The sequence below is a fragment of the Hemitrygon akajei genome, chromosome 8 (genome assembly GCF_048418815.1).
Source record: "Hemitrygon akajei chromosome 8, sHemAka1.3, whole genome shotgun sequence".
NCBI classification, from domain to species: Eukaryota; Metazoa; Chordata; class Chondrichthyes; order Myliobatiformes; family Dasyatidae; genus Hemitrygon; species Hemitrygon akajei.
In genome coordinates this window covers 115,215,511-115,228,527 of record NC_133131.1, presented here as the reverse complement: position 1 = coordinate 115,228,527, position 13,017 = coordinate 115,215,511, and the positions used below count along the sequence as shown (strand labels likewise).

Here is a 13,017-nt window from a genome sequence, read left to right as displayed (position 1 = left end):
CATCCCTGTTATTATTGAGTTTGCTATGTCATGGCGCAAACGAGTGTCTAGCAGTGTATCTGTGCAGGAAGGCTATGCTCATCAGCCTTGGTTGGCAGCCAGCCTAGGAAAAGGACACTCCGATTGCAAACCCGGGTAGATGGGACTCATTAGCCTTGTGGTCACTGCCATCATCGCAGCTCACAGCGCCATTGTGGCCTAAAGAGTGGAATTGGTCCACGTGCACCAATCCTCACTAAAACCCTACACAGTGCAGGTGTGTGGAAAAATCCTACAGTGATGGAGTTTCATCCTGATCTTCGCAAGTAAAGAACCAGCCATCCATCCATATTGTATAGGGCTCTTAGACTCTCATTTTGGGTTGAACCCCATTTAATACAATGATTTCTCAAGAATCAAAGTTCTGATATTAAGGATCAGACTTATGCATGTTCAGCATTTCTTTCCATATCAGAAATGGACACAGTTTTCAAGGGTACTGCAGTTAGTTCATGGTTTCCTGTCCTTGTTTATCCACTGTTTTAGCTGCAGAATTCTACCTGCCTGTGATATGAAGGGACTGTATTGCAGAGTGGGTTCCACAACTTATTATTTCCCATCAACAAGGTGAAATTGGGCAATTCATGGGATTTTAAATATTTTGAGGGAGGCATCTGGATAAACTAATGCATTTGAAAACACGAGAAGGAAGTAAAGGTGGAAATAAAAAGGGTAAGGTAAACAGTCAGAAAGCAAGGAGCAGGAGCAGACATCTCTCAGGCTGCCTCACCAGTCAATAGGATCATGACTGATTTGTCTCAGACCTTAACTCTTCTGTGCCAGTCTAACGGGTCCTCAATTTCCCAACCATTCAAAAAACCCTTCTTCTCTTTAAATACCTATAGTGAATCCCAGAGATTCATTGCCTTCTGTGAGAAGAAATTCCTGTCACCTCAGTTTTAAATGGCCATTTCCTTTTCTGGTACATATGTCCATAGTCAGGTACATAGTTTGAGACTTTCCCACTCATTCCAACATATCCCTGTCACTTTGGATCTTATATGCTTCATAAAGTTCAGCCCTCATTCTTGTACATTTCATAAAACTATTTCCAGCCAATTGCCTTAGAATGACACTCACATCCCAGGAATTAGCTGAGTCAATCTCTTCTGGATTTCCTCCCCATTTAATATTATTTTTAAAAACATAGGGACTGAAACAGTACACAGTACTCCAGAGAAGCAATAACAAAAGGCTGCAAAAAGGTGCAAGAAATGCTGTTGTACAATGTACACAAAAGTCGATTCTAACTGGACAAGGATCAAACAGTGAGACTGCTGGATCTAGCAATGGGAATCAAACAAACACAGACAGAAGTTGTAACAGGAGGGGGGATTATATGTGACAGTGCTCACGGTGAAACAAAGGATGGGAAATAAAGATTATGAAGAATGTACATATGACAAAGTTCAAAATAATAAACAAAGGAATGCTTTGTCTGAGGGATGAGACTGGAAATGAGAGAAGTAAGCTAAAACAAAAGATGAAAAAAAACCAGTGGAAAACATTAAAAAGATGGACCAAGAATATGTATTGTAATACAAAACAAGAAAAAAGCCAATAATTACCGTATAATAATTAGAAAATTACAAAATGAAATCAAGAAAATAGAGAAAAAATGTAATAAATGATAAGAAAATATCTCTTCACATTTTCTACAAATGAGAGCATCAAATGTTGCTTTACAGCTAATTAAGTTTTTTTGTTAAATGTGGTTACTGCTGTCATAGAGTGATGTTGTTATACAGAGACATAGAAACAGACTCAGAAACAAGCCTTTTGGTTCACCAATCCATGCCAATTATCAACTACCTATTTAAACTAATCCTACAGTAACCCCATTTTTAATTCTCTCATATTTTCATCAATTCCCTCCCCCCCCCAACTAGACTCTACCTCTCACCTACACTGGGGGCAATTTAGAGTTAATTTTAAAACCCACTTTGGTGAGGGAAGTGGAGAGCACCTAGAGGAAGCCCACACCATCACAGGGAGAACATGCAAGCTCTATACAGACAGCACGTGAAGTGAGAACTGAACCCGAGTCTCCGGTACCACAAGGCACAGAGAAAACAATATCACATGGTAAGAACTAATACACAGCAACTGAAGAGGGACAAGGTGTTTTACTTTAATGATATTACTTAAATGTTAAATATTGTAGAGGATATCAGAAATAAGGTCTTGCTCTTCAAAATACATTCACCTGAAAGAAAGATACTTGAACCCACTGATGAAAAACATACTTGCTATCACTGACAGTGTAGTCTCTATGAATGACTAAACTTAATTCAAAAGGGTTAGGAAAATTGTAAGAAAAACAGGCAAGCAAGCAGCAATTTAAAGTTATCAAAAAAATATAAATAGAAACAATAAAATATCCCATGCTATGACAGAAGATAAACCTCTAAGGCGACACACAGTAAGTAGTAATGATGAAATTTTAATTGATGACCATGTCACTGTATCAGAATGATTAATGTTGTAGTCATGACATAAGAAAACATCTAAAGAAAAGATAGAGGAGATGATTGATAAATTAAACTAAGGTAGAGACAATAAAATATTAACATAAAATTCCTGGGCAGATAGAAGTACATATCATAAAAAGATGGGTAAGAGATAAAGGAAACATTATTATATTTTGCAAACAAAATTATTTAAAAAGGGAACCATATCAGAAGACAAATTTCCTATATTTAAGAGAACTAAGAAAATAAATTCAGAATAATTACCTGAAATCTAAATAGACAATACAACCATTATTCAATGAAGTGACAGAAAAATATGTTGCAAATGTAGATGTAATAAGACAGACTCTAAAAGAGGTTACGCTTGATCAGCCTTATTGAAATGTCTGAAGACAGTAGCAGAAAATATACCGGTACATTATAGAATGATATTTTGTCTTTGGATTTTCAAAAGGCTTTTACTGTAGGCTTGTGACTAAAGTCAGAAAAAGCAGAATCAGCTTATTTTATTTGACTTAAGCATATTAATGAAATAGCTATTGAAAAACTTCCAATTTCTTTTACATTATATTTTAATTTACCATGTATTAATAAACATATTCGTAAATATACCTATTCAGTTATTTTTTCTACTTTCTGTGGAAAATTAAGTTCTTATGCACTTTTATTAATCTTTGATAAGCCTATATTTTGATCTTTTTAATTATGTTCATTCTTTGATATTTCATTTGCATTTCATCCTTTCCTCTATATTAAGCTTCTTGCTTCTTCCATAAACCCAAGACTGCATCAGAAATATTCCACTAGTTGATACGTGAAGGTTAAGCTGGAAGAGCATACTCTAAAGCTTTGAATAGCAAAATCAAGAGCTTGGTAAAGGACACAAACTATGGCCACATTTAAATTAAAACTACAATAAATTAATTTTGTTTAGATTTCTTTATGCTTGATTTTCCTTCAATATCTTTGGCGCTGAAGGCATTTACCTCATACTGCAATCCCTGAAGACTTACAGAATCATAAATGTTACTGTGCATTAATGAAATGCCTTAGGTCATTGATCTGGCACTGGTGCTGGTTCTTCAGTTGAAAGTATCTAAACTAAATTAATTTATTTTTATTTCCCATTATTGTATTCTTCTTTTGCAAGTGTTTAATCTATTTCTCTAACTTTTATTAAAGCTCGCCTCATTTGCCATTTGAAGTAATTCATTTCATTTCATTTTCAATCTTTTTTTATTGATTTAAAAGAATAAGGATAAATACAAGTCAGAGGAGAAATTATCTCAAATACATATTTCAATAATAGTACAAAGGAATATACACTGTCAAAATCATATATAGTACTAAGCTAATATAAAGAAAAAAACCACATCTCCTCTTAACAATTCATTAAAAAACTCAAAAATTTCTGTTATTGCATTTATTTCAGATCAAAAACAAAAGTCATTCCAATCTTTTGCATGGGGTGATTAGGGAATAATAGGAGTGGAGTAGGAATGATAAAGAGAGGGAAATTATTTGCAGATTTATTTCCTGGAATAATCATTCAATCCTGGGGCTTCATTATGAGGGATATTGCAGGCAATAACATTATTGTATGGTTTGGGGATAAGGATTCCTATGTTTCTTGCTTCACTTTCAGGTATATCTATTTGATGATGCCCATCTCTATAATGGCATTCTCTGTGTTAAGGTTGCTCGGATAATGGAAACTCACAATTACAACATTCACAAGTCACTACCCAAAAATTTGAGATACAGAATAAAATTCTCTCTTTTCAGAAAGATTGACTGGGAAAGTGTGCGTTCAATCAATAAGCCTTTGTGGGCCTTATATAACAGATGAACAGACACATTGAAAGACCCTTCTCATTTGATAACTCCTAGTATGAAATTCATTCTATAATTCTGGTTTATGACCTCCAGACTAAGATTAATAGGCACTGGAGAAGTTTTTTCCCTACTGTGGTCATTTTGCTGAACAGTTAACTGCCGGTTAACTGTCGGCTAATTATTACTTGGATTGCATTACCTGTATGTATAATCTATATTTTCATTTATATTTATCATTATTATTGTTATGAGCAGAGAGACAACATCTGCCAGAAGTAAATTCCTTGTATGTGCATAGGTACTTGGCGATTAAAGTCTGATTCTGATTCTGATTCTGATTGATACCAATTTATCAAACATGTAAAAACAACCTAACATGATTGATCACTCAGAATTCTTCATAACTGAACATGTCTACAATATCTTTCAGGCTCAGTAGAATGTCCTTTTTTTGTACTGAATCTTCATTATAATCCTCCCAAGGCTCACTGCTTTTCCTACAATGTAGTGAACAAAAGTATGGTTGTGGCCTAAATAATATATGGTACAAATACAGCATCACTTCTTTGCACAAATGGTTTATTTTTTTTATGCCTGCTCCAATTGAACTTCCAATTTATCTGACAGGCACAAAGTCCCATTCGTCCATCTCACTTATTCTGGTCAAACTTTAAATTTAAAAGCTTTAACCATGTTTTCAAGTGTTTAGTAGCATTATTTTGTTAATTTACTGAATGTGGGCAACACTGAAAAGGCCAGCATTTAAGAGTTATCTGTAACTGCTTTGGGAAAGGTGCTGGTAAACCATCTTTTCTGAATGGCTGCAATCCCTGAGGAGAGGTGCTCTTGCTTATAGAGTTCCAAAAGGAGGGACCATGTTGAAGGAATGATGATATTTCTCATATTTTGTTACAACCCAGGACACGCTGTGCATCCAACCAAATGGAGAGAATTCCAACATATTCCTGACTTGTGCTATATAGATGATGGGAAGTCGAGTAACTCATCACAGGACACCAGCCTCTTTGGTGTTGTTAGACTTTGACAGTTTGGTTAAACCTGGTGGTAATGGTGGTCAGTCTTACTGGTGAACATTGAAGTACCCCAGGCAGAGTACATTCTGCTCTCTTATTCTTCCATGCTAACAAGGGTGGCAACGAATTTATTAGCTGGGGAGTGCACTTTGAAGGTAATGATACGCAGAATATTTTCTTGCTCACACTTAAGTCGATTCTAGGATTAATCATGGGTTCCAGAGACAGCCTTCTAATTACCCCTTCCTGAATACATACAGTATACAGTGGGTCTTGACTGTGGGACAACGCATATTTGTATATCTCGATGGAAGGATCAGAGACACTGCTCGAGTATAATAGGTAATCTGGTCTGTAGAGCAGCTTTCATATGTAAACATGTCCCCAGGCTACTTATGAGGAAGTCTTTGCATGATCAACTGGGTCTGTGTATACCTTTGCCTATATTAGGCATCTGTTACAATTGGGAGGCTATTTCTCATCTCTTGATGTTGTGGATCAAAACAATAAGCAGTTTGTTGAAGGGCTATTGAGAATCAGCTTCCTTGGTGTATGATGCAGTCATGTTTAAACTAGCTTGGCAAGGACTACAAATGTTCTTCTTTAATGGACATTGATAAGCCAAATGTGTCTTTAGAACTATCCGGCAGTTTTATGGTCATCGCTACTGATAACAGGCTTTTATTGTGGATTTATTAAATTAACTGACTTTTAAATATCCAGTCAAGGGATTGTAACTCATTTGGATCTAGTCCAGTGATCTAACACTTTATTATCCTTTCTGCACTGCCGCTCTGTAGCTCTCCAAAATCTCTGTGCTTCTCCAGTTCTGAGCTTGAGGATTTGAACTACTCCCTTATAGGAATTCACATCTACTAGGCCCAGACTCTGAGCTTTCCTCCCAAAATCCCTCCAACATTCTCCTCTTTTCACAATCCTCAAACCCCCTCCTCTGACCAAGCACTTGGCAACTTCTCTCTACAAGTCTCACTGTGTCAAAAGAGTTTGACTGGGCTCCTGCGGGAAAACCTCGCTGTTTTACTATATGGAAGGTGCAATATAAATGCAAATTGAAAGAAGATGTCCTTTGACGTAATGACATTCTTCAATATTAAGATATATTCTGAACTCCATAATATTGTACGCAATGGCTTCAACAGATTCTACCATTAACAAAAAAGATGCAGTAAACCAATGCACGTTGCTAGGCAGTGCTAGTATTAAAATATTTTATGGGAATCACTGAAGCTTAATGCTTTTCCTCAGCTTGAATTCAATGTTTTTTTCTTAACTGTTAATACTTTCAAACTACGTAAGGGTAGTGAAATGCAGCCAAACATAACATTTTGTAATCATTTTGCACCTGCTGCTACACAAGTCACCACCCATGGACGTGTAAAAAGGTAAGTTGCTATTCTTTTCTAGATGAAGAACCAATACAACTATTTTAATGAATATATTATGTACTTGATACACTTGAGGTTGTGGATCAATCAATGAATGGCTTACTGGAGGGTAGCATAGAACCCAACACACTGGTGTGTGCTGCAGTCATACAGATCAGCCTTGGTAAGAACAATGGATTTCCTTCCTTGATTCACTTTAGTGAACTAAATGTGCCTTTATGTCTATCTGATATATAATGGTCATTTCAATAAATGGTAGATTTTTATTCTGGCTTTATTCAATTAGCTCATTTTAATACCCCTAGCTGTTGTCAAAAGATTTGCACTTGGGTTGTTTGGGTGTAGAGAAGTTGTAAACAGGCCATAAGAGGGCATAAAGCTCCTACAAAGGGTAAGAAGTTGGCAGCTGGAGTATAAAGGAGGAAAATGTGAGATTATTCACTTTGGAAGGGAGAATGAAAAAGAAGATCATTATTTAAATGGAGTGAGACAACATGTTATGGTCCATAGGGTTTGGTGGGGGGGGGGGGGTGGTCATAGAACACAAAATATGACAGTTTAACATGAAGGTAGAGCCAATTATTGGGGGGGCTAACAGAATGATAGTCTTTTATACATGGGGCACCGAGTATAAAAGTATGAACATTTTGAGGCAGGTTAATAGATGCTACTGTGACTAGACCAGGAAATTTGGTTTCATAGAAAGATAAGCTTGCAATGGAGGCAATGCAGACGATTAACTGGCATGATGAGGATGAACATAGTTCAGCAGCTTAGGCTTATACTCATTGGAGTTTACAAGAAGGAAGAGGGAACTGTCGCATGCCTTCCTTGCACATGATGAATTACAAGTTCTATTTAATTGGTATCTAATTCAACCCTGAACTCTGCTAATTTTTAAAGATATACTAATTATAAAATCTCGTTAAATACACAAATAGTAATGCAATTGTTGTTATGCAGATAGTAAAACCATTTTAAGGAAGCAACTTAAAAATTTGTACATACCTACTCTTTGACATTGCATTATTTTTTCACACACTCCATCACCATTTTCTAGTAGTGCTTTGGTTGTCTGGATCATCTACAATACATAAAAATAACACAAAGTGAATTAATATTTTGACCCACACATTTAAGTCATTTTTAAACCACTCCTGCCTGAAAATAACAGTATAAGATATAATGAGGATGTGCACACTATTTTAACTGTGACTCTGACTGTAGTTCCACAATTTCCAGCCCATGAATGATGCTTTACTGTAAAAAAAATGCAGTCGCAAAAATTTTAGGGTGATGGTAAAAGAGCAGGGAGAGACCATTAGTAGAGCAGGTACATCCTGGTTTCATGCCTTCCCAAACCTCTCAGAACTATGACAGTTCTCTCAACTTCAATGCCACCCATATGTACACTCAATGAATCATCCTTTCCTATTTATACCATATCTAATGTCTTCCCCCCCTTGCCTTCTTCTTTCAGCATTCAAGGTAGTTCCCAATACAAAAACAGAAGAGGCAACAATGCATATTGCCTCTTCCTTCCTCAATGTTAAAACACTCCTTCTGCATAAATAAACTAATTTATTTATGTTTTTTTCAATTTGTTTATTACTACTTACAACACATTACTACTTTTACATCTAAGATATTGAATGTCGGCTTCGGGGAATACTTCTGTTCAGTTTAAAAGTGAAACTTCAACAATCACTTTATTTCCACTCCCGAATTTAACTTATTGTTTTTGATTCTGTATTTTAAATGTAATGGACAGGTTGTGGGCAGGGAATGCTGCAGGTGTGATTTGGGGTGGGAAACCTTACTGGAGGAAGGGCATATCTGCCTCATCAGCAAGTTGCCAGTGATTCTAGGAAGATCACTCTGAGAAAAGTTTCATTTTGCTTCAAAGGTCAGGAATGGTCACCAGTCACCAGTGAGCCATGTTGGAAAAGACAGTCTCAGAGTACGTGAGTTCACTGCCAGCCTTAGCATATGAATCCATTCACCTCCCTCCTAGGTTTGAATATCTAATATTAGAGGGTATGAATTTAAGTTAAAAGGTAGAAGTTCAAAGGAAATATGTGGGAGAAGTTTTCTTTTTCCACAGAGAGTGGTGAGTGTCTGCTAGAGTGGTGAGTGCCAGAGGTAATCTAGTAGAAAACATAGAACCATAGAACATTACAGCACAGAAACAGGCCTTTTGACCCTTCTTGGCTGTGCCGAACCATTTTTCTGCCTAGTCCCACTACCTGCACCTGGACCATATCCCTCCATACACCTCTCATCCATGTACCTGTCCAAGTTTTTCTTAAATGTTAAAAGTGAGCCCGCATTTACCACTTCATCTGGCAGCTCATTCCACACTCCCACCACTCTCTGTGTTCCCCCTGATGTTCCCTTTAAACTTTTCCCCCTTCACCCTTAACCCATGTCCTCTGGTTTTTTTTCTCCCCTAACTACAGTGGAAAAAGCCTGCTTGCATTCACTCTACCTAGACCCATCATAATTTTATATACCTCTATCAAATCTCCCTTCATTCTTTTACGCTCCAGGGAATAAAGTTCTAACCTATTCAACCTTTCTCTGTAACTCAGTTTCTCAAGTCCTGGCAACATCCTTGTAAATCTTCTCTGCACTCTTTCAACCATATTAATATCCTTCCTGTAAGTCGATTTGTCCTTCCAAGGTGCAATACCTCACAGTTGTCTGTATTTAACTCCATCTGCCATTTTTCAGCCCATTTTTCCAGCTGGTCCAAATCCCTCTGCGAGCTTTGAAAACCTTCCTCACTGTCCACTACACCTCCAATCTTTGTATCAGAAAATTTGCTGATGCAATTTACCACATTATCATCCAGATCATTGAGATAGATGACAAATAACAATGGTCCCAGCACTGATCCCTGTGGCATACCACTAGCCACAGGCCTCCACTACCACTATTCAGGCTGAGGAAAAGCATCCTCCACTACCACTCTCTGACTTTTCCCATTGAGCCAATGTCTAATCCAATTTACTACCTCTCCATGTATACCTAGCAACTGAATCTTCCTAACTAACCTCCCATGGGGGACCTTGTGAAAGGCCTTACTGAAGCCCATGTAGACAACATCCACTGCCTTCCTTTCATCCACTTTCCTTGTAACCTCCTTGAAAAACTCTAATAAATTTGTTAAACATGACCTACCATGCACAAAGCCGTGTTGACTCTCCCTAATAAGCCCCTGTCTATCTAAATACTTGTAGATCCTATCTCTTAGTACTCCTTCCAATAATTTACCTACTACTGACATCAAATTTACCGGCCTATAATTTCCCGGGTTATTTTTAGAGCCTTTTTTAAACAACGGAACAACATGACAGGAGTGTTTAAGAATGTGAAGAGAATGGACACATATGGACATCATGGGAGAAGAAGGGTTTAATTTAGTGAGGCATTTAACTACTAGTTTAATTAATCTGGCCCAAAGTTAAGGGACTAAGGAGCTGTCCTGTGCTGTACTGTTCCTTGTGCATGTTCTAACTTAAGCTAAGATTCTTCTTTCTGCAGATGAGGAAGGGACAATAGCAGCCTTTGGATGCAGCCACATTGGACTCACACATAGGCCAGGCTGGATTAGGATGGCTCACAACCAGTTAAATAACAAATTTTTACCAGTTTGATTTCAGACATCAACCTCAAATATTGCCCTTAATTGTCTCATGACTGATGCTGCCTACCCTGATGAGTATTTCCAGTACTTTCAATGTTTTTACTTTGGGAGTGGGGTTGATGGCAAAGAGCCTGCATGAGAATAGGCCACGTGGTTACACAACACTGAAAATGGCCCTTTGGCCCAACTTGCCTATGCCAACCAAGTTGTCCACTTGAGCTAGTCCTATTTTCCAGTGTTTGGGGCATAATACACTCAACATTTCCTATCCAATTAACTTCCTCTCCTTGTCCTGTTATTATTTGATTACAAGCCCATGTAGGTTATTGGTAAACTTTTCTTGGAGGACTTTTCATGAGCCTTAACGAGCAGGAGTGCTTTTTTTGGTTCTTGAGGTGTTAGACTTTCTCAGGGCTTGTTTAGATAGATCACAAACTGGAAGAGCTAAGTATTCTAGTGTGCTACTGATGAAAACTTCCAGAACAACCATAACAAAAAGGAAGTCCTTGATTAGATCCAGATGAACATCAACATTTAGCAAATATCAATCATTCACAAAACCGGTTGAAAAAGAGGCAAATCACAAGATGAGAAGAAATCTTTACTTCATTACAGACAATAAACGGTAGGTGCAGGAGTAGGCCATTTGGCCCTTCTAGCCAGCACCACCGTTCACTGTGATCATGGCTGATCATACACAATCAGTACCCCGTTCCTGCCCTCTCCCCATATCCCTTGACCCCGCTATCTATGAGAGCTCTATCTATCCAGAGACTTGGCCTCCACTGCCTTCTGGGGCAGAGCATTCCACATATCCACAACTCTCTGGGTGAAAAAGTTTTTCCGCATCTCTGTTCTAAATGGCCTACCCCTTATTCTTAAACTGTGGCCTCTAGTTCTGGACTCACCCATCAGCGGGAACATGCTTCCTGCCTCCAGTGTGTCCAATCCCTTAATAATCTTATATGTTTCGATCAGATCCCCTCTCATCCTTCTAAATTCCAGTGTATACAAGCCCAGTCGCTCCAATCTTTCAACATATGACAGTCCCGCCATTCTGGGAATTAACCTTGTGAACCTACGCTACACTCCCTCAATAGCAAGAATGTCCTTCCTCAAATTTGGAGACCAAAACTGCACACAATATTCCAGGTGGGGTCTCACCAGGGCCCTGTACAGCTGCAGAAGGACCTCTTTACTCCTATACTCAATTCCTCTTGTTATAAAAGCCAGCATGCCATTAGCTTTCTTCACTGCCTGCTGTACCTGCATGCTTGCTTTCATTGACTGATGTACAAGAACACCTAGATCTCGTTGTACTTCCCTTTTTCCTAAATTGACTCCATTTAGATAGTAATCTGCCTTCCTGTTCTTGCCACCAAAGTGGATAACCTCACATTTATCCACATTAAACTGCATCTGCCATACATTTGCCCACTCACCCAACCTGTCCAAGTCACACTGCATTCTCATAACATCCTCATGACATTTCACACTGCCACCCAGCTTTGTGTCATCAGCAAATTTGCTAATGTTACTTTTAATTCCTTTATCTAAATCATTAATTTATTGTAAACAGCTGCGGTCCCAGCACCGAACTTCGCAGTACCCCACTGGTTACAGCCTGCCATTCCGAAAGGGACCCGTTAATCACTACTCTTTTGTTTCCTGTCAGCCAGCCAATTTTCAATTCATGTCAGTACTCTGCCCCCAATACCATGTGCCCTAATTTTGCCCACTAATCTCCTATGTGGGCCTTTATCAAAAGCTTTCTGGAAGTCCAGGTACACTACATCCACTGGCTCACCCTTGTCCATTTTCATAGTTACATCCTCAAAAAACTCCAGAAGATTAGTCAAGCATGATTTTCCCTTCATAAATCCATGCTGACTCAGACTGATCCTTCTACTGCTATCCAAATGTGTCGTAATTTCCTCTTTTATAATTGACTCCAGCATCTTTCCCACCACTGACGTCAGGCTAACCGGTCTATAATTCCCTGTATTCTCTCTCCCTCCTTTCTTGAAAAGTGGGACAACATTAGCCACCCTCCAATCAGCAAGAACTGTTCCTGAATCTATAGAACATTGGAAAATGATTACCAATGCATCCATGATTTCTAGAGCCACCTCTTTAAGTACCCTGGGATGCAGACCATCAGGTCCCGGGGACTTATCAGCCTTCAGACTCAACAGTCTATCCAACACCGTTTCTTGCCTAATATAAATTTTCGTCAGTTCATCTGCTATTCACATACCTAAAGAAGCTTTTACTATCCTCCTTTATATTCTTGGCTAGTTTAATCAATCCATTATCAATCCATCACAGTAGCTGGAATATCACAAATTATGACAAGATATTAAAAAATGCCAGATGTTCCTCTTAAAAACAGTCAAAAGAGAATCCCATCATTGTAATTCCTCCCAGCGAAACCTGGCAATGTGGTTTTGCTAATGTGTCTCTTGTAAAATTTAAATCCATGTATGGTTTAAACCTATTAATAACCTATAACTGCTCGGCCGACTTCTGAAACTCTAACAGGTTTCAATCTGTTTCCAAATGGCCAGTTTCCTAATCATGTT

General features: G+C 38.2%; 1 protein-coding gene across 2 annotated transcripts in view; it reads right to left on the bottom strand.

The window, feature by feature from the left end:
* Nucleotides 1–13,017, bottom strand: part of plcl2 (phospholipase C like 2) — a 229,962-nt gene that overhangs the window by 14,935 nt on the left and 202,010 nt on the right. For both annotated transcript variants that reach the window (XM_073054422.1, XM_073054421.1), the window contains exon 4: nucleotides 7,795–7,870. In XM_073054422.1, coding sequence (XP_072910523.1) covers nucleotides 7,795–7,870 — 76 coding nt within the window. The remainder of the gene's footprint in view (nucleotides 1–7,794; nucleotides 7,871–13,017) is intronic.